Genomic DNA, 26,057 nt, shown 5'->3' with positions numbered 1-26,057 from the left:
ATATACCAAAAAACTGTATGTGTAGCATGTCCAAAATAGCATGAGTGAAAAAATTGAATTTCCCCCCTGGGGATCAATAAAGTACCTTTCTTCTTTTTCTCAGAATTGCTTCCCATTGCTCTGCTGTGAGGGGAACGCCCAGATCTTTCTCCCATTGAGATAACACAGGTGCATGACAGTCAAAACGAATGTGGCACATTAAGTTATATAGTTTAGAAACAGTTCCTTTGCCAGTGGCTGCATCTCTTAATTGATTATCAGTTGTTTTATTATTACTGAAGTACTGAAAAAGGATGAGGTTAGTTAATACTGATGTGTGCTGTAGCAGCCTCTTCATCAGTGAATGAAAGTCCAAACCAACTTATTAAAAAATCGTTTTATTCCATATAAAATAAATTTACAATCACGTCAGTCATCAAGGCAGCAGTGTGTTCAGTGTTCCCCTTATGTCCCCTTCATTCAAGTTAATCGCCTTCAAACCTCCAACAAGAGAAATCAATCACCCCATCATTGGCACATCATTAACCCCAAAGCTTCCATCAGGTCAATAAATTAATCTCACACACACACACACACAGCAGGGCGAACATTTCCCCGTCCCGTCCTCACTGCGCCACCACGCTGAAGTTATCAAACTGAGCCAGCTCAAAGGAGCGCGTTCCTATCGCCGCCCAGCCGCTGTGAGGAGTCAGGACCACGGCGTTCTTCCAGAGCGGGTACCCGTTCAGGAGACCGGATGCTAGCTGACCCTGCAGGAGGGAAGGGGGCACAGGGGACACGCAGAACTTTGAGTTTTACATTTTATCAGCTGCTGTTGGATCATTACAGATTAAGACCCTCAGGATTACAGAGGCAGATACAAGAGTGTTCAAAGTGTTTGAAGACATAAAGATGATGTTTCTGTATTTAAGGGGTTCAGTGAGTCTGGACTTACCTCCACAGAGAGCGTGAGAGTGTGCCAGCCCAACGCTCGAGTACCAGACTGTCCCTCTGCCAGGACCGTCTGTCCAGCTGGAAGACAAAAGCAGCACAGTGTGAGGCCCTTAAAGTTAATCTGACTGCCTGTATTAATCTGAGCTTTAATTATAATGAGGGAGTATGTTGTTATTGACAGATTATCCTTAAGGCTCAGTCAGACACTTAGAGAGTTGAATCTGGATTCAGCGCTCTGCTGGGATCAGGATTATCTAGATATTAGTTTCAGATTGATCCTAATCCGACTCTGGAGTCTTTACCAACACTAACCCGAGAGTAAAACAGAACTGGATTACACGCTGTAATCTGATACTGTGAACACGTCTTATATTAGAAGGACCTGTGTTAAAGATTTGATCTAATCTAACAACTTTAATCTGATCACACTGCTCTGACTGAGTCTGCAGACTCCAGGAGGAGACACAGACCAGCAGAGACAGACCTGGAGATCCTCAGACAGAGAATGAAGCGTCAGTGGATTTATCTAAACGTGGTCTGTCTCAACACGACTTCAGTCTGTTCATCTCCTGCTCTATTCTTAATCCAGACTGACTCTGAACTAAAGGAGTCACAGAGATTAACTAACATGTTTAACTTCACGTTCACTAGAAACAGAGTGCGTCATGTTTTATTTCTCAGATCTTTAAAATCTGACACGACGTGAAAGCACTGACCGAGGTCGTTGGTGACTTTGTACGTGCCGTCTGCAAACACCCAGAAGAAGACTCCTTTAGCGCTGCGGATGGACTGTCCTCCTTTGTCCACCCGAACGGCCACAAACACTCCTCCGGTCTTCACCGTCTCCATGAAGACGTCGCAGGACACCGTCATGTTCTGCCTGCAGCGTTCAAACATCACAGAGGGTTTAACGTTTAATGTTAATGAAGACCAGGAGAGAGTACGAGGCCGCTTTGCTCACCACTGATGGTCACCGATCACGGTCACGGTCTGGTCGGCGTCTGCGGCCCAGGTGACCGGTCTCTGGGTCAGAACCTGTCGGAAGGTGAAGACGTGAGGTCCGGGATCGGTCAGGTTCATGAAGTACTCAAACACGCCCGTCTGATCCGCAAAGTACGGAGCCTCAGAGAAAGCCGGGTTCCCTACGGAGAGGAGAGGACATTAACACATACATACTCTGTGTGTGTGCGTGTGTGTGTGCGTGTGTGTGTTGTACTTACGAACGTTGAAGTCGTCCTTGTAGACTTTAGGGAAAGGAGCAGAGGGAGGGGGGGCGGGGTACACGCCCTTTTGTCCTGTCTTCAGCGTGGTCACGGTGTAGACCTGGTCTTGGTCCAGGTTCAGAGTGAAGGATCCGTCTGTGAGCTGAAACATCACAGAGGTGTTCAGGTGAAGGTTCTTACGGGTCGGACAGAGAGGAGTGTGTGTGTTTCCGAGCTCGCTCACCTTCAGAGCACTCAGACGCTCAAAGAAGGACGGCTTCTTGGTTTTGAAGTTAAACTGAGACCGCCACACCTGGACCTGCTGGATGTCGGCCTGCGGAAGAAGAGAACGTTATTAAAGAGAAGCTCTCTAACAGTCCACGGTGTGATGACGACCTCAGAGGAACTTACAAAGGACCCTTTCAGATGGAATGTTGCATTCTGGGCCGTCACGTTGAAGGGCAGGAGAGGAGGTCTGACGCACACCGAGTGATCGTGAGTCTGAGGAATAAAACAAAGAAGTCTGTAAGAACGTCTTCAACAATATTCCTCTGATTAAAGTCTCCATCCTAACTTGCCATGGTTTCTATGACGACAGTGAGGTTTCCTCTCCCGTCGGTCAGAGCGACGTAGCTCCCGCCTCGCTCCAGGTGTCCCACCGTCTTCAGGTACGTCCACCCGGGCTGCGTGAACTGAGTGGTGTGAGCTGGAACACAACCAGAGAACATTAAACACTTTCAAGACCTGCTCCCATCATGGACCCAGATGGGTCCTGTTTTTTTAAAGGAGACGGGTGGGGGGGTAAACTTTTGAATAAAGCTGCTTCAGGTAAAGTCTGAGCTGAGCTCCTTCAGAGGTCACACCGAGGCGCTTAGCATCCCATGCTGCTTCAATCAGCAGAATTAGAACCCCTCTGGATCGGTCTCATGTATGTGCAGTATTTGATGCAGACCTGTGATCCAGATCGGAGACTCCACCACATAGTTCCCGCTCCACGGCTCCTCGGCCGTCATCAGCCCGTCTCTGCCGAACGGGAGGTCCTCGTAGTAACTCGCCACCAGGTTCCAGGAGATGGTTCTGGAAGAGACCGCACAGAACACGTCCTCTGTGATCTGTTCTCCTGTGTTTTATACAGATTCAGATTTAAAGAGATATTATTCTCCAGGTTCAGGATGAAGGTTTCCTTACGACGTCATGAGTCCGTTGACGTAGTTCTGGTTCAGGATCCGGGCCCAGCAGCCTCCCCCCACCTCGTTGTTGAAGGTGCTGTAGTCCTCAGACGACCACAGCTTCTTCTGCGTCTTCAGGGCGTCCAACACGGTGGTGGTGCCCGGGTAGTGAGCCCTGAACGTCACACACAGATAACACGTCAACATGTTAGAGTCTGAGGTCTGTCAGGGTGCGAGTGTCAGATCTTAGTAACGAGGGATCAGACTCAAACCATGAAGGACTGACAGGGGTCAACAAGGACGAGAGCACACGTGTCTACATCTGCGTCTGTGATCTAGGATTTCAGCTGCTCAACAGTTCAGGGTCACCTTGGTCGTGTTTCTAGTTTCATGATGCTCCAAATGTTTTCAAAGGGGGACGAGTCAGGACTGCAGGCAGGCCAGTTCAGCACCTGGACTCATCTACTACAGAGCCATGCTATTGTAATCCCTGCAGAATGTGGTTTGGCTGAAATCTGTAAGGTCTTCCTGAAGACGTCATTGTCTGGATGGCAGCATATGTTGCTCCTACACCTGTATATATTGCTCAGCATTAATGGAGCCTTCACAGATTTGGAAGCTACCCGTCTGGACTCTTTTAGGTTCTACAGAACTGAGCCACAAGTATCTATCAGATGAGACTCTGACGGACTTATTCATATAGGATGGAGCCCTCACTTTAAATATAGAACATCAAACTATGACTTTTATAGTCTCTGATTATTTTCTGTTCTACACAGACGGACACAAGTTCATCCTGAAGAACGAGAACACAAAGATCAGAGCAGCTTCAAACACCACACACACACACACACTCAGAACACACACACTCAGGCTAAAGCGTGTTAGTACACACCATGCAGATTCAGTGTGAGTGTTAATGAGTTAGAGACAGAGTGAGAGGTCGTGCACACACACACACACACACACACACACACACACACACGAGCACACAGGAGGCTCCTACCCTATCACGTCTACAGCCGCGCTGAGTTCAGGGTCTAGCAGCAGAGTCAGAGAAATGGGCTCCCACAGGTTGTCACTGGCTATGATCCTGACCCCCTCCAGACCGCTCTTATCCAGAGTGTACCGCAGCAGCTGGTCCAGCAGAGGGAGACACTGAGTCACTGCTGAGATACTCTGATTACTGCCACCATGTAAAGAAAATACTGATCCTGAACAAAACCTGGCTTCAGAATAAATTAGATTCAAAGTTAAAGTCTAAGATTTTATGAATGAACATTTAAATATGTTGAAAGTTGAGATTTTAAATCTCTAATACTTCCTGCAGGAGTCAAACACTCTCCAGGCGCTGCTTGTTCCCTCATTTCTTTAATACAACCACTCTCCAACATTTATTATTATATTACTCATTGTCTTTATATACATTAATAAAAGTAAACATGATTCAAATATGAAGATTTCAGAACAATACTTATCAATCGAGCTGATTTGTTTTTAGTGATAGTTTGATATTTCTGTCTAACCTGCAGCTTTTACTCTTTAGGTTTATAACTGATCACATTTAAAATGTTGATATCAACCCCTGCAGCTTTAAATAGACTATAAAACTTTACATGATGGTAGCTACACACCTCTACATGTTAAATATGTCATGCTTCATGAGATACCATGCACAGTGATCTGATGCTCTGCAGCATGCACACACATGATGCAGGTCATGATCTGACCTCTGACTGAGCCCAGAGAAAAACAGCCACAAACACTCAGCTCTGATCCACACAGAAGGCCGTCTAACGAGGAGAGGAGATGTCCGACGCACACACACACACACACACACACACACACACACACACACACACACACACACACACACACACACACACACACACACACTGACAGACGTTCCTTCAGTCTACCGTTCAGTCCGTTAACCTCCTAGAGTTTTATTCCACCTGTACTCACCCGAGCACCTGAACCGCATCGTTCAGGTACGGGTCAACGATCACCGACTTAGCGATGGTCCAGTCCCCGTCTGCAGCGATGATGCCGACCTCAGTCAGATCAATTTTATCCAGAGAGTCCCGGAGAACCTTAAATAAAGACACGCTCTCAGAGGGACACGGCGAGAACCCAAACTGAACCCCCCTCATGTAGAGGAAGCTTCATGTTTGTGGCTGTTTTTCTCATTGATCACCCAGAAATCACATTAACAGTCAGGTCAGAGAATCTCAGAGTGTGGGGGGGGGGGGGGGCGTTACCTTGATGTACTTGCTGTCGTAGTTTCGCTCATTCCAGACCTGAAGGATGAAAGCAGGTTTTAGTGACACATGAGAGCAGGAGGCTGTCTGGAGTTTGATGTTCCTCCAGGTCCAAACACACGTGTGTCAGGAGACCTGGAGACTCTAAACGTCTCTATAAGGCTGACTGACATAAACATACGTCTGCTTCTTCTGAATATGACTGAGGTATAAAGAAACCTGCACACACCCCCACATACTGGATGTCCAGGTCGTGGTACTGTTTGGCTCCCAGGATCCAGTTCACCACGTACGCTGCAGTGATGTCTGGGTAATCATACGGCCAGTTTTTACCGTGACCCACCCAACCAGGAAACGCCCAGGGCAGACCTACACACACAAAAAAACACACACACAGAGGCCAAATCAGCATGCATATTATGCTGACAATGTAAAAACATCTTCATCACCGGCAGTCCTGTCTTCATCACGTTCATCAGCACTGCTCTGTTAACGACTAACCTCTATCTGAGGTGAAACTTTGACCTTTAACCCTCCCAGCTGTCCCAGGAGCTACCTAAGGTGTAGAGCAGAACACCTGTCCGTACCTATGAGGGTGATATTAGGGTTCCTCTTCTTGGCCTCCTTCATCAGCCACCACTCGTAGCCTCTGAAGTAGTTCTCGTCGTTTTCATAGTGCATGTGTGACGGCTCGGTTCCATCTGTGGAGACAGGTAAGAGTCACACACACACACACACACAACTCACACTGATAGAGAAGATGCATGATGATGGCTCTATCCTGGAGTCTGTATGTAAATGATGTTCTCTTTATCATGTTGAGCGTCAGGTTAATGTTAGTAATAAACTTCCTGGTGACCAGAACATCAAACTGTTGCATCATACTCACTAACACAAGCTTTGTTTTCATGTAAATAACCAAAACTAAAGATGGATAATTTCAGCATGTAAGAGAAACACCAGGACACTCTGAAGACTGATGCATTCTGGACACTGAGTAAATAAACTGAAGAACAGTTTCAGTCTTTAGATGATTTATAATCCTAAAGATGTAAACTCCTCTCAGTCATCTCCATCATCATGTCTGTTGGCTTCTTTAAGGCAGTTTAAAGGTTCTGGGATCTTTGTTTTTTGTAACTTTCAGTACTTTCTGTTAATAAACAGGTGAATATATTTGATGTAATATGTCCTGATATATAACTTCTAAATGTCCTGACCTGTAGTCTGAGCGTCTCCTCCGATCTCCACCTTCAGTATGTGCAGAGAGGCTCCAAAGTTTGGCTGAAACCATCAGAGCACAGTGTAAACGGAGGTTAAAGGGTTAATTTAATGAGCAGGTGCCTCGGGACTCACCTTGAACAGGTAGTCCAACACCTGACTGCGGTACGGCTCTGCGTAGTTCACCAGAAGACGGCTTGTAGCCTGCAGGAGGAGGTAGAGAAGAAGGTGTTCAATCCTCAGAAACAGAACTTTAAGAGGAGATTTATTCTGGTCTAATAATCCTTATTTAATTCTAATTTTATTTTTATCATTGAGTTCTTTAATGAAGTTCAAAACACTTTATTTCACATGTTGCTCTGCCTCTTTAAGGATGCTCAGTGTGATCTGGTTTTGAGTTGAAGTAAAGGTGTGAGTTGGATGTGCTGTTGTCCTACTCTGATGAAGGGTCCTTAAAGGCATCACAGCAGGTTGTCTCGTGCGCTTTCTCCCCTCAGCCCTCACGTGTGATTACATTCACTTTATATTTAACTCTGTTCAAGTTCAACATCTTAAGAAGAGACACTTGAACAAGTTACAGAACCAGGAGTCACGTGACCTCACACAGAACCGAACCCGGAAGTAAACAGACTCTTACCCCTCCTCCGCTCAGACCTCCGATCCCGTCAAAGACTCTGCCCAGTCCGTCTCTGTCGTTCAGGATGTAGGACTGAGAGGACTGAGAGGACCGGAGGGCCGCGGAGACCCCGAGGATCCACACAAACACAGGAGCGACTCTCAGATCCATCCAGACCTGATCCCGACCCCGGAGCTGTGGCTGCGCAGGCTGCGCGCGCAGGCTCTGGGACGTCATATGACTGAACAGCCGACGGGTCAGATGCTCTCTGAGAAATGCTGACAAGACTTTATTTTACTTTAAAATATGTTTATAGTGTTCAGCTTTTAATACTGACACTCACAATAATACATTTTGATTTTTATAATAATAAAGTTTATAAAGCACTTATCAAAACAGACATTACAAAGTGTTTGAGGCTATCATTACAGTGTTTGAGGCTATACCGTTACCTCAGCTATCATAACAGAGTGTTTGAGGCTATCAGTAGAGTGTTTGAGGCTATCATTACAGTGTTTGAGGCTTTACCGTTGCCTCAGCTATCATAAGAGAGTGTTTGAGGCTATAAAAACAAAGCATGTGGCGGGGGGGGAACATATAGAGCTAGCAAGACAATTTAAGAGGAACATTGATAAAAGTAGATTAAAAATAAATGTAGCATCGTGGATAAAACAATATCACAAGAAGGCCTTTCGATAAAGATATGTTTTAAGCTGGGATTTAAAAGAAGATACTGCTGAGCTCACCTGAGATCCTCAGGCAGGTCGTTCCACAGTCATGGAGCCTGAACAGCAAACGCTCGGTCACCCTTAGATTTTAAGTTTGTGATGGGAGCTTTAAGGGGGTTCCTGCCTAAGAATCTGAGGCTGCGCCCGGGCTGGTAGGGTGACAGCAAATCATATATATATATATACTGGGGCCGTGAAGTGCTTTAAACATGATAAATAAAATCTTAAAATCTCTTCTAAAAGCAATGGACAGCCAGTGTAAGGTCATTAAAACATGAATAATGTTCTCTCTTATTGGTTTTGGTTAAAAGTCTTGCTGCTGAATTTTGTACCAGCTGAAGTTTATTGATAGATTTTTGAATTAAACCTGTTAAAAGCCAGTTAATAATCTAATCGAGAATAAATAAAAGCATGAATAATTGTTTGTGTGTCATTAAAAGTCAGCATGGATGATGTTATTAATACAACCTTTACTGAGCTCTCTGCCGGTTAATGTGACCCACTCTGTGACCCACTCATAAACTGTATACAGTCTATGGACTCACTCTGTGACCCACTTCATGCTGTGGACGGCTCCTCTGGGGTGCAGTGACATCATCAGCCACTAGGCGTCACTGTGTCCATGTAGACAAGTTGTGGTTGTTGGATCTGCAGGCTGTTATCATCACTGTTTGTGTTTGCTTTGAAATGATTCATCATCAATCACATTGAGTTAATTAAATCAGGACAAATAGCAAAGTACACCTGTCCAGGTGATTTATTTACTGTTTGATCTACCGGTCATGACAATATTTAAATCATTTCATCTTTACCTTTATGAAACAAGACTGCAGTCTCAGTGCGTCAGAGCTGTTCTGGTCGTCATGTTGGAAATGCTGACCTGATCCCTCAGTCAACCTAGAACCAGACAGAGGTGGAGCTGGGACAAGCTGTAAGCCTCCTGGCAACAGGTGCACACCTGCAGAGTAGGACCCTGGTGTTTCTCTATTATAACCATTAACATGTTTAACGCCACTGTAAGGATGCACGGTACACTTTAACCTGGGACTTCTCCAGCCGGCCTCAGCTGGACTCTGGAGGAGCTGCAGTTCTTGCTCTTCCACTTTGGTTTCATTTTTCAGCCTCAACCTGCTGAAGCTGCTCAGGACCGCAGAGCTGGAATGTATCCCAGCATGCATTGCACAGAAGGGAGAGTCCTCTGAAGACAGTTTGTGTCTGACACAGGGTGAGCATGTTGAGTATCAGCGAAAGCTTTTATTAAACTTTAAACACCATGGTCACTTTGTTTATGAAGAACATCAGAGAATAATCTGACAGTAAGAGAATATATAAACAAGTTTCAGAGATCATTTTTATTTCAATGTATCAACACACAGCACTTAAATATAAAACACTGGACAACATTATCCTAGCTCATCATGAAGTATTACATCAAGAAGCACAGCAACATATTTACAACCAACTGATAAAGAGATGTCAGCTCATAGTTTTAGTCCAGTTTAAACACTGCAGCTCAGAAACTGTTTCCACAAATACTAAACTCCTAAAACTACAAACAGCACACTAACCCTAAACTCAACACATCATCACAGCTTCACGCAACTGTATTAATTCATTACAGTTAATAATTCTGCTTGAGATGACTGTAATGAAATGATGCTATACTTTTACCTGAGTTATCATTACAGAGTGTTTGAGGCTATCAGTAGTGTTTGAGGCTATCATTACAGTGTTTGAGGCTATACCGTTACCTCAGCTATCATTACAGTGTTTGAGGCTATCAGCAGAGTGTTTGAGGCTATACTGTTACCTGAGCTTTCATTAGAGTGTTTGAGGCTATACCGTTAACTCAGCTATCACAAGAGAGTGTTTGAGGCTATACCGTTACCTCAGCTATCATTACAGAGTGTTTGAGGCTATCATTACAGAGTGTTTGAGGCTATACCGTTACCTGAACTATCATTAGAGTGTTTGAGGCTATCATTAGGGTGTTTGAGGTTATCATTACAGAGTATTTGAGACTGTACCGTTACCTGAACTATCATTAGAGAGTGTTTGAGGCCATCATCAGTGTTTGAGGCTATACCGTTACCTCAGCTATCATAAGAGAGTGTTTGAGGCTATACCGTTACCTCAGCTATCATAAGAGAGTGTTTGAGGCTATACCGTTACCTGAGCTATCATCACATATTGTTTGAGGCTATACTGTTACCTCAGCTATCATAAGAGAGTGTTTGAGGCTATACCGTTACCTCAGCTATCATAAGAGAGTGTTTGAGGCTATACCGTTACCTGAGCTATCATCACATATTGTTTGAGGCTTTACCGTTACCTCAGCTATCATAAGAGAGTGTTTGAGGCTATCATCAGAGAGTGTTTGAGGCTATACCGTTACCTCAGCTATCATTAGAGAGTGTTTGAGGCTATCATCAGAGAGTGTTTGAGGCTATACCGTTACCTGAGCTATCATTAAAGAGTGTTTGAGGCTATACCGTTACCTGAGCTATCATCACATATTGTTTGAGGCTATACCGTTACCTGAGCTATCATTAGACAGTGTTTGAGGCTATCATCAGAGTGTTTGAGGCTATCATTAGAGAGTGTTTGAGGCTATCGTTAGAGTGTTTGAGGCTATCGTTAGAGTGTTTGAGGCTATCGTTAGAGAGTGTTTGAGGCTTTCATTAGAGTGTTTGAGGCTATCATTACAGTGTGTGAATCATAGACTGTAAATAAAAATGTGTGAGTGTGAGGTGTGAATGCAGTGAAGCAGTAGTAGAAACCGGTGAATCCCCTGTTTTACTGCAGAACACATTTATTGTGTCTGTTCGACTCTTCTGTCAAACCCATATCTCGGGCCACTTCAGTCCTCAGAGCATTCTTCCTCTCCTTCTCTACGTCCTTCTGCTCCTTTAAAACTCTCTTCTTCTCCTTCTTTGACGCCTGTTTTGCTCTTTTGAACATCTTCCCCGTGTAGAATCCTCCCTCGTTCTGCAGAATCATCTTGTCGATCTTATCCAGCAGCTGATCGGTCTGTTCCTGGGTGTTGGTTCGGTTGTTGAAGACGTGATATCTGCCGTAGCAGATATCAACGAGGCCTTTGAGCTCTTCGCTCTTCGAGATGAAGGTTTCAATACTTTGCTTCTTCAGTTTGTCCCCGTGTGTGAACAACACCAGAGAGTATTTGGCTGCGTCCTCACCAAAATAGGACTGAATGGTCCTGATGGTGTCCCTCTCCTCTTTGGTGAACCTGCCCAGCTGCAGAACCACCAGGAAGGCGTGAGGACCCGGAGCAGACAGAGACATGCACGGCTGGATCCTCTTTAGCAGCTCCTCTTCATTAAAGTTAGTGTCAAACAGACCTGGGGTGTCGATAATGGCCACCTGTCGACCCCTCACGTCTCCATCAGCTCTCTTGCACTGAAACGTCCACGAGGAGGAGGACAGTTCGGACTGAAACGCCTCTCTGCCCAGGATGGAGTTTCCTGTGGCACTCTTTCCCGCTCCGGTCTTTCCAATCAGGATGATCCTGAGAGCGTCGCTCTTCTTCTGCCTCCGAGATCCTGAGAACATAAAACACAGAAACGTCTCTGTGTTACAGCTTTCCACCTATTTCTGATGCTTCTTTACAAATCAATGACCTTCTGGTGACGCCTATGTCGTCTTTGATCAAAGAGGCAAACGGTTCATTTAATGCAAAGACCCAACTCACCCCACAGAGTCTCTTCACGGGAAAACCCTCCTTTACTTTTGATGCAACATGTAATTACTGAGGATTCAAGATGGCCTCAAACATCTCATCTACAAGTTTAATCCTGTCCATCAGTGTTCGTCCCTTCTCTCTATGTTCTGATTTTTCCCTGGACGTCACACGTTTGTATCTGAAGCAGAATTTTGAAGCCTGTCGTCTGTGGACGCCATATTGGAAATGTTGACCTCAACCTAGCTTTGGTCGACCTAACTACAGGCAGAGACGTTGAGTTGAGGCAGGGCCTTAAGTCATGTCAGCTGTTCCTCTAATTATGCAAAACTCCTACGTTTATTATCTTCTCAATCAACGAGTGTGAACTGTTTGAGCTTTAAGCTTCAGACATAAAGATTAGCGTGTTTATGTTCAAGGTTTCAAATTCATCTAAGTGATCCAACACCAATGAAGCAGAATAATAAACACAGTTTATTTTATTAAAGTATTTCACCGCAGAGAAACATCTCGTGAATTTATAATTTATAATTTCATAAATGATATTATTATATATTATTATAACAATATGGTGATCATTATTATTTATAGAGAACATTTAGATTTTTCAGATCAATTGTTTCCATTGATTGCTAAATAATGAATCACTGAATCTATGTCCAACACCAATAATCAGCCGTGCTCCATCCTGATTGGTTCTTTATTTACAAACATAAAAAGACGTTAAAGATGAAGCAGGGTCATGTTATTCTTTAGATACAGATTATTTCAGTGATCATGAAGTGATTATCAATTCAACAAACTTTGTCAGTGCAGAGGTTACTAAAGGTTAACAAGTGAACTTATAGTCCGACTGATCCACTCTATCATTCCACTCTGAGGACGCATTCACGTGTCCGAAAGACTTAGATTTCTCTCTCTGTAGAACTAACCTCACTCAGACCGGCCACACATTAGACCAGTGTTTTTCAACCTTTTTTGAGCCAAGGCATATTTCTTACAGTAAAAAAATCCGGAGTCACACCACCAACCAAAAGTGTTACAAAATGACACATTTAGTCTCTCAATTTATGAATCTATTTATCTGAGAGAGGGGCTTTGGCTACTTCTTTAACTGCGTCAGGGCGAAGCATCTCATTTACAATGGCTTTTGCAGGTAGTATTAATGTCTTTGACACAGTGTGTGGCCTTTTTGATTTGGCTACCAGTTCAGCTACTAAGTAGCTCGCTTTGAGAGCTCTCGCAGACACCAATGTAGTTTTTCTCATAAAAGTTGCCTTTTCCACCGCCCATATTACGCTCTTCATCCAGGTTAGAATTTATCCAGGGCCCAGTTTGGAGTTTCATTTTTCCTTTTTGAATATTTATCCATCACTGTTGTACGCCTACGTCTTGTCACATACACCTCTCGCATGCATCATTAATTCTATTGTCTTAAACTAACAAGGTCATTAGTGTGCTTTATTGCCACCCAGTGGGTGTGTAGCGCAGGTGAGTACATGGACGAGTACTGAATTACTCCGCCAGTCACTACACTGCAGGCACAGACGCACTACATGGCAAATTGTTTGCAGTATATGAATAATTGTTTTTTTTTGACTAATTAAGTGAAAATTGGAAAATGTGGTCTGAGGTCTGGCTGAGTCCTATAAACACACACACACACACACACACACACGAGATGATCCATCTGACAACACACTCAACGTCTGTGGTAACCATTTCAAAGACATCATGTGATCAAACGTGACTTCGAAAAAAAGAATGGTGGACTCTGTTTCACAGCGACAAACAGAAATATAAAAATCCTATTTCTGACAGTAAGGAGAGTCACCCTGTATATGGTAAAGAACAAGGTAAAGACTATGGGTGAATAATTCCACAAGGATTATTTGGATTAACAATAATTTAAAAGAAGTCCCAAATCAGGCCCTAATCTGGTCTTCAGTGGTCTAGTGTGTGGCCGGCCTTTGTAGTTTTTCGGAACAACAACAACAACAACAACAACAACAACAACAACAACAACAACAACAACAACAACAACAATAACAACAACAACAACAACAACAAAGCAGAGGTTACCAGAGTTCAATAAGGTGGGATGAATTTGGCTAAATAAAACTTTCCGATCATTTCAGGGTGAAAGGGGAAATCTCTCTGATATAAAGTGAAGTTCTGGTGTTGTAGTCAGAGCGTGGACTCATCGCTGCGTGCTTCAGTTTGTAGATTTACTAACCAGCAGGAATGAAACAGGATCGTATGTAAAGACACAGAGTTTAATATTTCTGTGAGAGTTTCAGAGCTATCGAGGGACCGGGTCGGTTCCTCTCACTGAACGTTGCATCGCTCTGAGATCTGGACTGATAAAGCTCCAACTGCAGCTCCAACAGCTGCTCCAGCTGCAACTCCAACTGCGATCCCGATGGGACCTCCTGCGATGCCAATAATCCCTCCGACAGCGGCGCCGCAGGTCGCAGATAACAGGATGGCGGGAGCAGCGATGAAGTCGTTGGATCTCTCCGCCTGCTTCCTGGCGCGAGTCTCGTATCTCTTGTACACCAGCCGCTCCTCCCTGCGGTACGTGCTTCCTTCTCCGACCTTGGCTCTCAGTGCGCTCAGCTCCTTCTGCCTCTGCTCCTCCATCTCCTTCAGGAGGCGGACCTTCTCCTTCTGGATGGCCTCCTCTGCTTTCAGGAACATCTCGTTGGTGTAGTAGCGTCCTCCGTTAGCCATGGCCATCTTGTCGATTTTGTCCAGCAGCTGGCTGACTTGGTCGGGGTCTTTGACTTCGTTGTTGAAGACGTGGTATCGGTTGTAGCAGGTCCGGATCAGAGCCTTCAGGTCAGGACTCTCAGCCACGTAGCCCTCGATGGTCTGCTTCCTGAGCTGGTCTCCGTGTGTGAACAGCACCATCGTGTATCCAGCAGCTTCTTCACCAAAAGTGATCTGGATCATCTTGATGGTGTCCTTCTCCTCCTGCGTGAACCTGCCCAGCTGAAGCACCACTAAGAAGGCATGAGGACCCGGAGCTGACAGAGAGATGCACATCTTGATCCTCCGCAGCACTTCCTCTTGGGTGAAGTTTGTGTCAAACAGGCCTGGAGTGTCGATGACGGCGACCCTCCGACTGTCGACGGAGCCTTTAGCTTTGTGACATTCAGCCGTCTGGGAACACGGGGACAGCTCCGACTCGAACGCCTCTCTGCCCAGGATGGTGTTTCCTGCAGCGCTCTTTCCCACTCCGGTCTTTCCCACCAAAACAATCCTGCGTTCCTCTGAATCAGAGAGTCCGTCGAACCCTGTCGGACAGAAATACACGGTTTAACGTACTGTCAGGGCCGGGCGACGCTTCATCAAATGAGTTCATGCTCAGCAAGAAAACTTATCAAGGTTTAAACTGAAGAGCGTCCTGATGAAGACAGGGCCAAACAAACAGGAGGCTCATTCAAATCTGGTGTACTAACCAGTAAGATCTAAAGTCACACTGTTTTAAAGCTGTACTCAGTTTTTTTATCTGAGCTGTGATTTAAAGACTGAATGAAGCTGTTTCTCTAAAGCTCTTTAACTGACGGACACGAGGAGTCTTAACCCTTTCAGAGCTGCGAGCCACAAACTGCAGCTCCTCCCAGAGGAACATTTTACTGCTCAAAGCTTTCTCTTCTAAGTATCTGGAGACAAAATTGAGATTCTCACTTCAGCCTCATTCAAGTTTCAAATTGTTCTCATTCGTTTCTCACTAGAGAAATAGTTGAGACCATAACATGAGTCTAATTTGAGACTTAAATGAGAGATCTCATTAATGGCTAATTTTCTTCTCTTTTTTAAAATATATTTTTGGCCTTTTTGCCTTTATTTGACAGGACAGCTGAAGAGAGACAGGAAATGTGGGGAGTAGTGAGCGGGGGAGACATGCAGGAAATGGACGACCGTCCGGGAATCAATCCAGCGACCCCTACCCCTCTGTATGTGGGGCGCTTAGTCCCCTAGGCCACCAGACAAATGAGAGAGCTCCCTGATTTCTCCACCTGAGCTCAAAAGGAGTCCCAACACTTGAGAAATACCTGAGAATCATTTCAGATTTAGACCAGATCTCCTTTTGAACTGAAAGGGAGACTAAGCTGAGACTTTTTGCAACTTTTTTTCTGAAGGCAAGAATGAGAAACAGGAGACATAAGCTATAGTCTCATTTTGCTTTCAAACAGATCTCATTGTTGTCTAGGAGACATAAATGAAACACTTGTGAGATCTCCTCTCTGGATTTCTTTTCCTATGGGCTTTTCTCTTCACTGTCAGACCAAGATCAGCTAACCCTAACCAGGGGCGTCGTAGTGGGGGGAAAAGTGGGACTGACTACCTAGGGCCCAAGTGGGGAGGGGGGGGGGGGGGCCTTAATGGGCCTGAAATAAAATGTGTTTTCTACTACGCTTTTCTTTTCTTTTGTTATAACTGCAGTAAGATAACTAACATTGTCTGAATAAATAAATAAACATTCAGAATTCCTTTCAGGGATTTCTTTCCGGCTCTGTGAGATGCGCGTCTCATGCCTAAAGTGGGGAATTGTCATATTTTCATAGCATCAAGTGTGGCTGAATCTGATTGAAAGGAAACTGTAGGTTTTTAGAGTTTTATTGGTAACACTTTATATTAACTACACACTTTTAAGCATTAATTGAGCATTAATTAATACTTAACTCATCCTCTGTAAAGCATTGTTCATACATCAATACTCATTTATATATCATGTACAAACACAGTTATAAATGTTTTAGTATTCATGAATATGACTCTCTATAATGTGTTAACTAACTCTTTGTTCATACTTTATAAATGATGGATTCACCAATTACAAATGGCTATTATGGTCTTTATAAACCAGTTCTAAACACATTTACAGGTTATGATTCTAACATTTAGTAAGGGTTAGTGAACACCTTATTACATAGCAAATTATGATTAATTTAAGGTAGTCACAAAATACTCTGCAACTGAACAAGAAATCTCTCAAACTTAAGGTGCTCACAGTGGCAAAACTCAAATAAAATATTAGATATCAATTATATTAAAAGACTCAGTAACATTTCAACACTGGCTGTATAAAACCATTTGTGAACACAAGTTAAAATGCAGCTGCAAAACTGAACAATAACTTGGATTCTGTGTTTTAAGGTGCTGCTGGTCTTAAATCTCATTAATGAATGCTTTGTAAAGCATAAAAAGTCCTCACTTTAGATCAGCTCACAAAACCATGAATAAACAGTCCTTTGTGACTACCTTAATTAATCATAATTTGCTATGTAATAAGGTGTTCACTAACCCTTACTAAATGTTAGAATCATAACCTGTAAATGTGTTTATAACTGGTTTATAATGACCATAATAGCTCATTTGTATTTGGTGAATCGGTCATTTATAAAGTATGAACAAAGAGAGGTAGTTAACACATTATAGAGAGTCATATTCATGATTAATAAAACATTTATAACTGTGTTTGTACATGATATACAAATGAGTATTAATGTATGAACAATGCTTTACAGAGGATGAGTTAAGTATTAGTTAATGCTTAATTAATGCTTAAAAGTGTGTAGTTAATATAAAGTGTTACCGTTTTATTTGACTTCATGAGGTTAGATTATACCAAATAATGCCCCCTTGTTGTCTTCAACAAGTCCCTTGGCTTCAAATAATCTTGTTTAAAGAGGTGGACAGTCTGAAGGTCAATATTGTGCAGTTACATTTGGAGAAATTAAAAAAAATAATAATATTGATATGTAGGTTAGATTTGAGTCAGTTAACCAGGATAGTTTTAAGCATATATTTTTGTTTAATGCAAATAAACCAGTATTATAGCAGCAGTGTTATATTTTGTAGGGTTGGCAGTGGTGATGGGGCCCACTGAGATATCTTTTCAGGGGGCCCAGAATTCCTGTCAACGCCCCTGACCCTAACCCACAGATTGTTACGACTTTAGAACAAATAAATCAGGTGGAAATGTTTTACTGCTCAGCTCCTAAAAGAGAACAAAGAGGTTGATGTGTATCCATAAAGATAAAAACAGTCAATATGTATGATCCTGAATTTGTTCAGGACCTCACATCAGAGTCGTTGTATCCGCCACCCCGTTATGCTACGCCTGATAATCTGAATATAAAAATCAGAGCTGGACTCAAACCAGCTCAGAGCTGACACAACAGCCTCTCTGCTTGATGGAATTTTCTTGTTACACAACAGGTTTTGAAGAGGCTCAAGTATCCATGATGCCAAAAGCTAGCTTGTTCGTATAACACAACAACATAAAGGCACGTCAGAATTACACAAGATCAGAAAGGCGTAAAGTCAGGAGGACACAGAAAGATGAGGAAACACAGACAGACAAAGACAAGTAAATCAAGCTGGAGTCAAAGAGACAAACTGACACGACCTGCAGACTCAGACCTGCTGATGATCACGAGTGAACTGAATAAATCAGAGCGATGACGTTGATTTTTAATCGATAACTGCAGCATCAGAGAAGTTTCCAGGACTCTGGCTGTTTTCGAAACCGCCTACTATACCAGCAGTATGCAGTGGCGCCGTATAGGTGGGGGAAGGTAGGATGATTCTAAGGGCCCATGACTGACAGGGGGCCCGAAAAAAAAAAAAATCATAATTCATATTTTATTTAGAATAAGGTAATCTAAAAAACAGTCCGTTGTCTTCATAAAATGTATATCAGAGATCTCTACTTAATTTGGTCAAATTCATATTAATGCCCCCGTATCAGCATGAAATGGTACAGCCATATGCTGGTTTTGATGTCCACAATGAGATGAACTATGTTTTAGCTAATTATACTGAATGGGTTTCCCCGCCCTCCCTACCAGACTCAGCAGCTGATACATCAGCAGGTGCACTGTCTCCCCACAACTCCCCCCAACCCAATGAACAAGAAGGTGAGCAACGTAGCATGTCAATTAGCATTATTGAAGGGGGTCTGTGGGAATCTCTTTTTTCTCTCTCTATCTGTACTATCACAAAAGTCTATAAAAACAAAGCTGTAGCTAAGCTACATAAGCTACAGCCTATAGTCTGTTTTGGATGCTGGGCAGGTTGAAGCATTGAGTGATGTAGTCTGTTTTAATGTCACGTCTGGGTCGATTGGATCCTGGAGATGTGGTTACAGAAGTTGCACAGGGGTCTGGTGGCCTTTCGTGATGGGGTTCAATGTGATATTTTTTCATGGGGCCCAAAATCCCTGGCGGCGCCCCTGGCAGTTTGTACTGATTTGACCAAAATTCAGTTTGTAGCAAGTGAACAAGAGAGAAATCTGTAGTATGCTAAAACTCCCCGAATGTCGTACTGATTCAGGAACATGTCTCAGTATGCATCGGACCAGTCTCTCTCACGTACTGTTTCCCACAATGCACAGCGCTCGTTCCTCTTTTTCTTTTTTCTTCTTTTTTTTAAAGGGCCAATCAGTTTTTAAGTGCTGTGAAAATTATTGAATTACATATAAAACCACTTCTAAACTTTTCAAATCAAGTGATGCTAAAGAAGCAGTTTATCTGAGCTGAGACTGAAAGCATTGACTAGCTGGGAGAATGAGTTACAAATTAACATATCAGAGCAAGAATGGGAAAACATTTGCAACAACACCTGGATGACTACAAGCTCGCAATTCTGGAGGGAGTTCTCCTGGAAACTCCAAATGAGATATTTCAAAACACCTGTTATTCAATCAAAGTATAATCGCAATATCACACCAAGCTGCTGGAGAAACTGAAGCCAATCCTACTCATATATTATACTCATGCCCTGTGTTGAAACAGTACTGGTGTGCAGTCAGAGAGGAAATAATTGAGGTTTTTAACTGTAATCTTTCCCTAGGTCCACAACACCTGCTCTTAGGAACCATCCCCCAGACACTGTCTCTTGAATCAGATAAATACCTGTACAGGATTTTAAGAATATCAGCAATGAAACAGGTGACTGAAAACTGGCTGAAACCGACCCCACCACATATAACGAGCTGTAAAGCAACTATTAATGAGATTCACATCATGGAAAGGATAACACAGGATTTGAGCTAGAAACAGATGGTGAAGAAAAATAACAGTGGAAAACATTAAAGTGGGGGGTGGGTATATACATATATATATACATATATATGTATATATAATAAAGACAGATCCGGGCCTAAATAAAATCTGATTTAAAATTAATTTATGAATTTTATTTCATTTTATTATTATTAATATTTTTTATATATATTTGTTTATTTTTTCTGTTTATTCTTGTTGACGTTGTAGATTTTTCTCTTTGTACATATTATTCAAAGTGTGTTTCTGCATTGGGTATCAATCCTATACTCATAAAGGGGCTAAAAATGAGCTGTTTACTTACAGAAGACACTCTTACATATATGTTAGAAAACTCATCCAATGCTGACATGCTGCCACGTCTTTGTTTTGTCTTGTTTTGTTTCCTTGTTGTTTCTTTTGTGTTTGAAAACTACTAAATAAAAAGTATTAAAAAAAGGAAAGGATAACACAGGATAAGGAATTTAAGTGATATTTTTGAGTCACGATGGAAAAGAATAACTAACATTGATTTAACATGAAGAGAGATGAATGACAAATGTAAATATGTGTGTACTTGAGCATTGGATTTGAGCTAGAAACAGATGGTGAAGAACATTAACAATGGAAAACACTAAAGTGGGGGGTGGGTATATACATATTTATATATATATAGTAAATACATATCCAGGCCTAAATAAAATCTGATTTAAATTCCCTTTATGTATTTACTTTTCTTTTCTTTTCTTTTTTTTTCTCTGTTTACTCTTGTAAACACTTTGTACATTTTTTTCTTTGTACATTTTCTTCAAAGTGTGTTTCTACTTTGGGTGTGAAATCCATCCACTCAAAGATGAGTTCAAAATGAGTTGTTAACTTACAGAAGATACTCTTATATATGTGTAAGAAAACTCATCCAATGCTGACATGCTGCCACGTCTTTGTTTTGTCTTGTTTTGTTTCCTTGTTGTTTCTTTGTGGGTGAAAACTACTAAATAAAAAGTATTAAAAAAAAGGAAAGGATAACACAGGATAAGGATTTTAAGTGATATTTTTGAGTCACGATGGAAAAGAATAACTAACATTGATATAACATGAAGAGAGATGAATGACAAATGTAAATATGTGTGTACTTGAGCATTGGATTTGAGCTAGAAACAGATGGTGAAGAACATTAACAGTGGAAAACACTAAAGCGGGGGGTGGGTATATACATATATATATACATATTTATATATATATAATAAATACATATCCAGGCCTAAATAAAATCTGATTTAAATTCCCTTTATGTATTTCCTTTTCTTTTCTTTTCTTTTTTTTTTCTCTGTTTACTCTTGTAAACACTTTGTACATTTTTTTCTTTGTACATTTTCTTCAAAGTGTGTTTCTACATTGGGTGTCAAATCCATCCACTCAAAGATGAGTTCAAAATGAGTTGTTAACTTACAGAAGATACTCTTATATATGTGTAAGAAAACTCATCCAATGCTGACATGCTGCCACGTCTTTGTTTTGTCTTGTTTTGTTTCCTTGTTGTTGTTTCTTTGTGGGTGAAAACTACTAAATAAAAAGTATAAAACAAAAAAAAGAAGAAGCAGTTTATCGATCAGCTTGTTTACTTTCTGAAACCGGAAATCCAGTGACATCTGGCCCAGCATCCTGCAGACTAGATCCAACAGAACAGACAGACTACCCCATAGGAAAAGAAATTTAGAGAGGAGATCTCAAAAGTGTTTCATTCATGTCTCCTAGACAACAATGAGATCTGTTTGAAAGCAAAATGAGACTATAGCTTATGTCTCCTGTTTCTCATTCTTGCCTTTAGAAAAAAAGTTGCAAAAAGTCTCAGCTTAGTCTCCCTTTCAATTCAAAGGGAGATCTCGTCAAAATGTGAAATGATTCTCAGGTATTTCTCAAGTTTTGTGACTCCTTTTGAGCTCAGGTGGAGAAATCAGGGAGCTCTCTCAATTGTCTGGTGGCCTAGCGGACTAAGCGCCCCACATACAGAGGCTACAGTCCTCGTCGTAGGGGTCGCCGGTTTGATTCCTGGACGGTCGACCATTTCCTGCATGCCTGCCCCCCGCTCACTACTCCCCACATTCCCTGTCTCTCTTCAGCTGTCCTGTCAAATAAAGGCAAAAAGGCCAAAAATATATTTTAAAAAAAGAGAAGAAAATTAGCCATTAATGAGATATCTCAAATAAGACTCATGTCATGGTCTCAACTATTTCTCCTAGTGAATTTTAGGAGAAACGAATGAGAACAATTTGAAACTTGAATGAGGCTGAAGTGAGAATCTCAATTTTGTCTCCAGAGACTTAGAAGAGAAAGCTTTGAGCAGTAAAATTTTCCTCTGGGACAGACTAAATTCAAACGCAGTATGTAGCAGGCCGTTTCGAAAATAGCCTAAGACTGTGTCTCCTCTCCTTCATCATGATCGTTGTGCTCTCTAGGATCAGTGACTGACTCATTTGATGAATGCTTGAATATAACGGATGTGTGATTAAGTCCTGCAGTCCAGTTTTATGAACTAACTCCAGTGTTAGTGGAGCGGAGTGATGAATAGACTGTCATTAATGAAAGTGTGTGTTGTTGTTGTTTGTTCTCGTTCGTCCTGTTTTATGTGCCCTGCAGCCTTCCTGCTGTTTGTGACCTGAAGTAGATCTCTACAGCCGTGATTCAGCACATGCAGGTATAGGAGCTGTGCCTCTGGTCTTTCCATCACACACTTTCATGTGTTTTACATTTTCTTCCTCTTTGTAAAGTCAAAGTGAGGATGAGATCTCGCCGATGTCTCACCTCTGTCTCTCAGACTCACACAAAAAAAATCACTAATCAAGACCAAAAGGAGATTTTGCACATTTCTAACAGACTCAAAGTGAGTCCTGCCACACACATACACACACACACACACACACACACACACACACACACACACACACACACAGAAATAAACATGTTTACAGTCTGCTTCAAAGAACTCTGAACAGCTCGTGTCTCTATCGGCTCACTCTGCACGGATGGATTCTTTAAGCTCAGTAGTTTGTAAGATATTAAGATTATGAGTTTTGCATGATGCCTGACACACACTGGGCACATTGAGGAGGCTCAAAGCCCGCCTCTTTACCTCACACAGGATCAATAACCCTTAAATGCACCATAGAAACCACCTCAGTGAGTCCGGGTCTTACCTTTATAGTACGCTCCGCTCATGTTGGAAAGCTTCAAGCAGGTATCCGTCTGTTGTTTGTCCTCTTATGCTATGAACATCTCTCAGGTAGCTGTCATTCCAATCTCTGACAGAAGTGGGCGTGGCCTGAGTCTCTGTTGGACAGGTATTTCCTCAGCAGGAAGAACCTCTGCATGTTTCTACAGTACGGCCTGGAGCTCCAGGTCGCTCTCAGACTGTCGATTCCTGCAGATGTTGAATGTGCAGAACTCAAAGTTGATCAGAAAGCATCACAGAGGCTTCACTTCTCTCTGGAGAAAGAGGCTGAATGTCTTCTCCTCCATCACTCACCTACTTCTCATGTCTCAGGGCTGCATACCTGAGACACCTGAGCTGTGACTCACCTGTTTGTCCACTGAGATAAACGAGACGCTCCAGTTCTGCAGGGTACGCGTGCCAGCTGCAGTGATGCTGCAGAGTGTTATCACTGCACTGAATGTGAAACCATTTCCTAACAAACAATTAAACTCTGCTTTAGAGGAATCAGAGATAGACATCACTTTGACACTCGTCTGATTACAGAGAGCAGCAGAGAGGACTTTAGACTCTGAGTCAGATGGAGGTGAGTGTGTGTCTGAAGCTTCTCTTCAATAATGTCTGTGTTACTGTTTGACGTTTAAAACATTCAAATGTTACAGGATACTTCTGATGCATCTTTAATCATTCACAACAAAGATTATTATACAGAGAATTTTATGACTTTTAAACGACCGCAGGTTAAATTATTTCAGCCTGCTTAAACAGTCGGGTCAGTTTTACAGTTTGTCAGTGTTGAGCTTTTCTGCGGGTGCCACACATGTCCAGATTCAAGTCCTGTAGCTGCACTGTCTCAGGATCAACTCCCAGACCTGACAAGCTTTGGTGGTGCCTCTCTCTCTCTCTCTCTCTCTCTCTCTCTCTCTCTCTCTCTCTCTCTCTCTCTCTCTCTCTCTCTCTCAATTCAATTTAATTTAATTCAATTCAATTCAATTTGCTTTATTGGCATGAACAAAGACATTCTGTTGCCAAAGCACATAAGATTCATAAACATACATTGCATATATATTCATTACATTTTATATATATTACATATTTTATACGCATTAATGAACGATGGTGTCATACAGCATATCTCAATGTCCTCACTTGATGCGGTATGCTCATAAAACCTTCACCTAAAATCTAACACCATGGGATGGTGCGTCCCTCAGGCTGTGACAGGCAGACACATATTTAGCAGCCAGAGGAGCTGCTGACCCTTCCCCCAGGAGAACTGACAGTTTCTCTTCTGGGGTTAATGTTGGGAAGTTTGGTATCATTTTAGTAATTTCCCTGTAGTGGGAATCTCTTAGAAAAGAGAACTTTCTACAGTGGAGGAGGAAGTGCATCTCTGTCTCTATGTCCCCTGTAGAGCAGTGAGCACATAGACGCTCCTCTCTGGGCAGCCATGTCTGCCTGTGTCTCCCTGTCTCTATAGCCAGCTGGTGGTCACTCAGCCTGTATTTGGTCAGGATACTCTCTCTTTCTCTCTCTCTCTCTCTCTCTCTCTCTCTCTCTCTCTCTCTCTCTCTCTCTCAAAAAATCAGCTGTCGCATTCAAAATATCATTCATGTAAAAATGAATTGTGTGTTGGAGGGCTGAGCTTCAGGAAATGAAGGTCATGAAATGAGGTCAGGCTGATTCAGACGATGATATGGAGTCCTTGAAAGGAGGAGGAGGAGGAAGGTTTATCCAAAGAAGCTTTTACAAGATCAAAAGTACTTTCAGTAAAATCAGCAAACTTTTGAAAATCCTGAGAAACTTTTAAGATACTTTGTGAGATTGTAATCCTAAATGAAGGTAATTAATAATGATGGCGATATCATGGATAGAAACACAGAGACTCTGATTTATGTGCTGGGGGAAGCTTGAATGTTTGAACCCTCAGTTGGAGTTCTGAGACATCGTTCCTCCCTGTGAGATCTCTTGAGGACTCTGCTCTGAAGTGTCTGATGAATCATCTTCATCCTGACTCGTTCTGGTTTGTGAATCTTCAGTGTTTACTTGGATCCAAAGGGATCTGATTAGGGCCTGAAAAACAAACTAACCTCCGTTCACTGTGTTGGATTCACTGTCTGATTCATCGTGCTGGGATATGAAGTGAGACGGACGAGGTGAGGAGTGTGTCTGAGGTGTGTACATGAAGCGTTTTTAACTCTCATCAGTAAACATTAAAAGAGGTTTCTCCAGCATTCAGCCGCAAGTTCCCTAAAATGCTGATAAACGTGTCCTGCAGGTTGGAACAGGCGAGCGTGGCATATCAGAAAGGAGCATGCAGCATTCTTTCTCCTCCTGAAGCCTTTAACACACTTCAACAGTCACATGATGATGTTAGTGGTGATAGCATTCAGTCACTATGTGCAGCGCGGGAATTTCCTGAAACATCTAAATAAACATGTGAGAAGACGTGTGACGGGAAGAACCACATGTCTTCTTCCAGTAACATGACGACAGATGAAGTATTTATAATTTAACAGGTTCTGTGCAAACATGTACGACGTGGTGCAACACAGAAACTCAAGAGCTGATCTTAAAGACGACGTTTCATCACATCTCTGCTCCATAGAGGGAAGTTTGTCCTCGTTGTTTCACCACAGCCTCAGAATCTAACACCAAGCATCTGATCTGAAGAAGCTGTGAGGATCTCAGCTCATGGATTCTGGCGCCCCCCTGTGGACTAAGTCTGCAGTCCCATTAAGAGCTCTGGTGATCTGGATCCTGTAATCTTTAAACGTCTGAGTCTGAATCAGAAGGATCCAACACAGTTTATCTTTTAAAATAAACAGAAGAAGAGCAGACTGGGGGACCTGATCCTGGACAGGAACAGGTACGCCTCCAAATCCAGGTCTTTGTCTTCAGGGTCAAAGGTCAAGGAAGCTTTTTTAAAAGCAGACCCTGGAGAAGCTTCTACAAGCCTCCACTTGAT

The 26,057-nt window shown here is 42.5% G+C and overlaps 3 protein-coding genes across 4 annotated transcripts; all 3 read right to left on the bottom strand.

Annotated features, from left to right (window-relative positions):
- Positions 1-361: 361 nt before the first annotated feature.
- On the bottom strand, positions 362-7,677 carry galcb (galactosylceramidase b). 2 transcript variants are annotated; one of them, XM_034675626.1, is made up of 17 exons: positions 7,421-7,677; positions 6,919-6,987; positions 6,783-6,846; positions 6,153-6,266; positions 5,795-5,934; positions 5,566-5,604; positions 5,270-5,397; positions 3,324-3,479; positions 3,088-3,212; positions 2,714-2,841; positions 2,547-2,636; positions 2,380-2,469; positions 2,154-2,298; positions 1,895-2,075; positions 1,650-1,813; positions 935-1,011; positions 362-749 (listed from the first exon to the last, which is right to left on the bottom strand). In XM_034675626.1, the coding sequence occupies exons 1-17, from the start codon at positions 7,634-7,636 to the stop codon at positions 606-608; spliced, it is 2,070 nt and encodes a 689-aa protein (XP_034531517.1). In that variant the 5' UTR covers positions 7,637-7,677; the 3' UTR covers positions 362-605. The 2 variants fall into 2 exon arrangements, with proteins under 2 accessions (XP_034531517.1, XP_034531516.1); XM_034675625.1 differs by lacking the exon at positions 5,270-5,397 and adding an exon at positions 4,311-4,441.
- Positions 7,678-9,268: 1,591 nt separating this feature from the next.
- Positions 9,269-12,045, bottom strand: LOC117806503 (GTPase IMAP family member 9-like). The gene is made up of 3 exons (XM_034675454.1): positions 11,998-12,045; positions 10,928-11,673; positions 9,269-9,389 (listed from the first exon to the last, which is right to left on the bottom strand). The coding sequence occupies exons 1-3, from the start codon at positions 12,043-12,045 to the stop codon at positions 9,269-9,271; spliced, it is 915 nt and encodes a 304-aa protein (XP_034531345.1).
- A 2,072-nt stretch (positions 12,046-14,117) lies between these two features.
- On the bottom strand, positions 14,118-23,097 carry LOC117806778 (GTPase IMAP family member 7-like). The gene is made up of 2 exons (XM_034675842.1): positions 23,076-23,097; positions 14,118-15,123 (listed from the first exon to the last, which is right to left on the bottom strand). Exons 1-2 carry the CDS (start codon positions 23,095-23,097, stop codon positions 14,153-14,155), a joined length of 993 nt encoding a protein of 330 aa, XP_034531733.1. The 3' UTR covers positions 14,118-14,152.
- Between the last annotated feature and the right edge of the window lie 2,960 nt (positions 23,098-26,057).

The sequence above is a fragment of the Notolabrus celidotus genome, chromosome 22 (assembly GCF_009762535.1).
Source record: "Notolabrus celidotus isolate fNotCel1 chromosome 22, fNotCel1.pri, whole genome shotgun sequence".
Lineage (NCBI taxonomy): Eukaryota > Metazoa > Chordata > Actinopteri > Labriformes > Labridae > Notolabrus > Notolabrus celidotus.
This window is presented reverse-complemented; position numbering and strand designations above follow the sequence as displayed.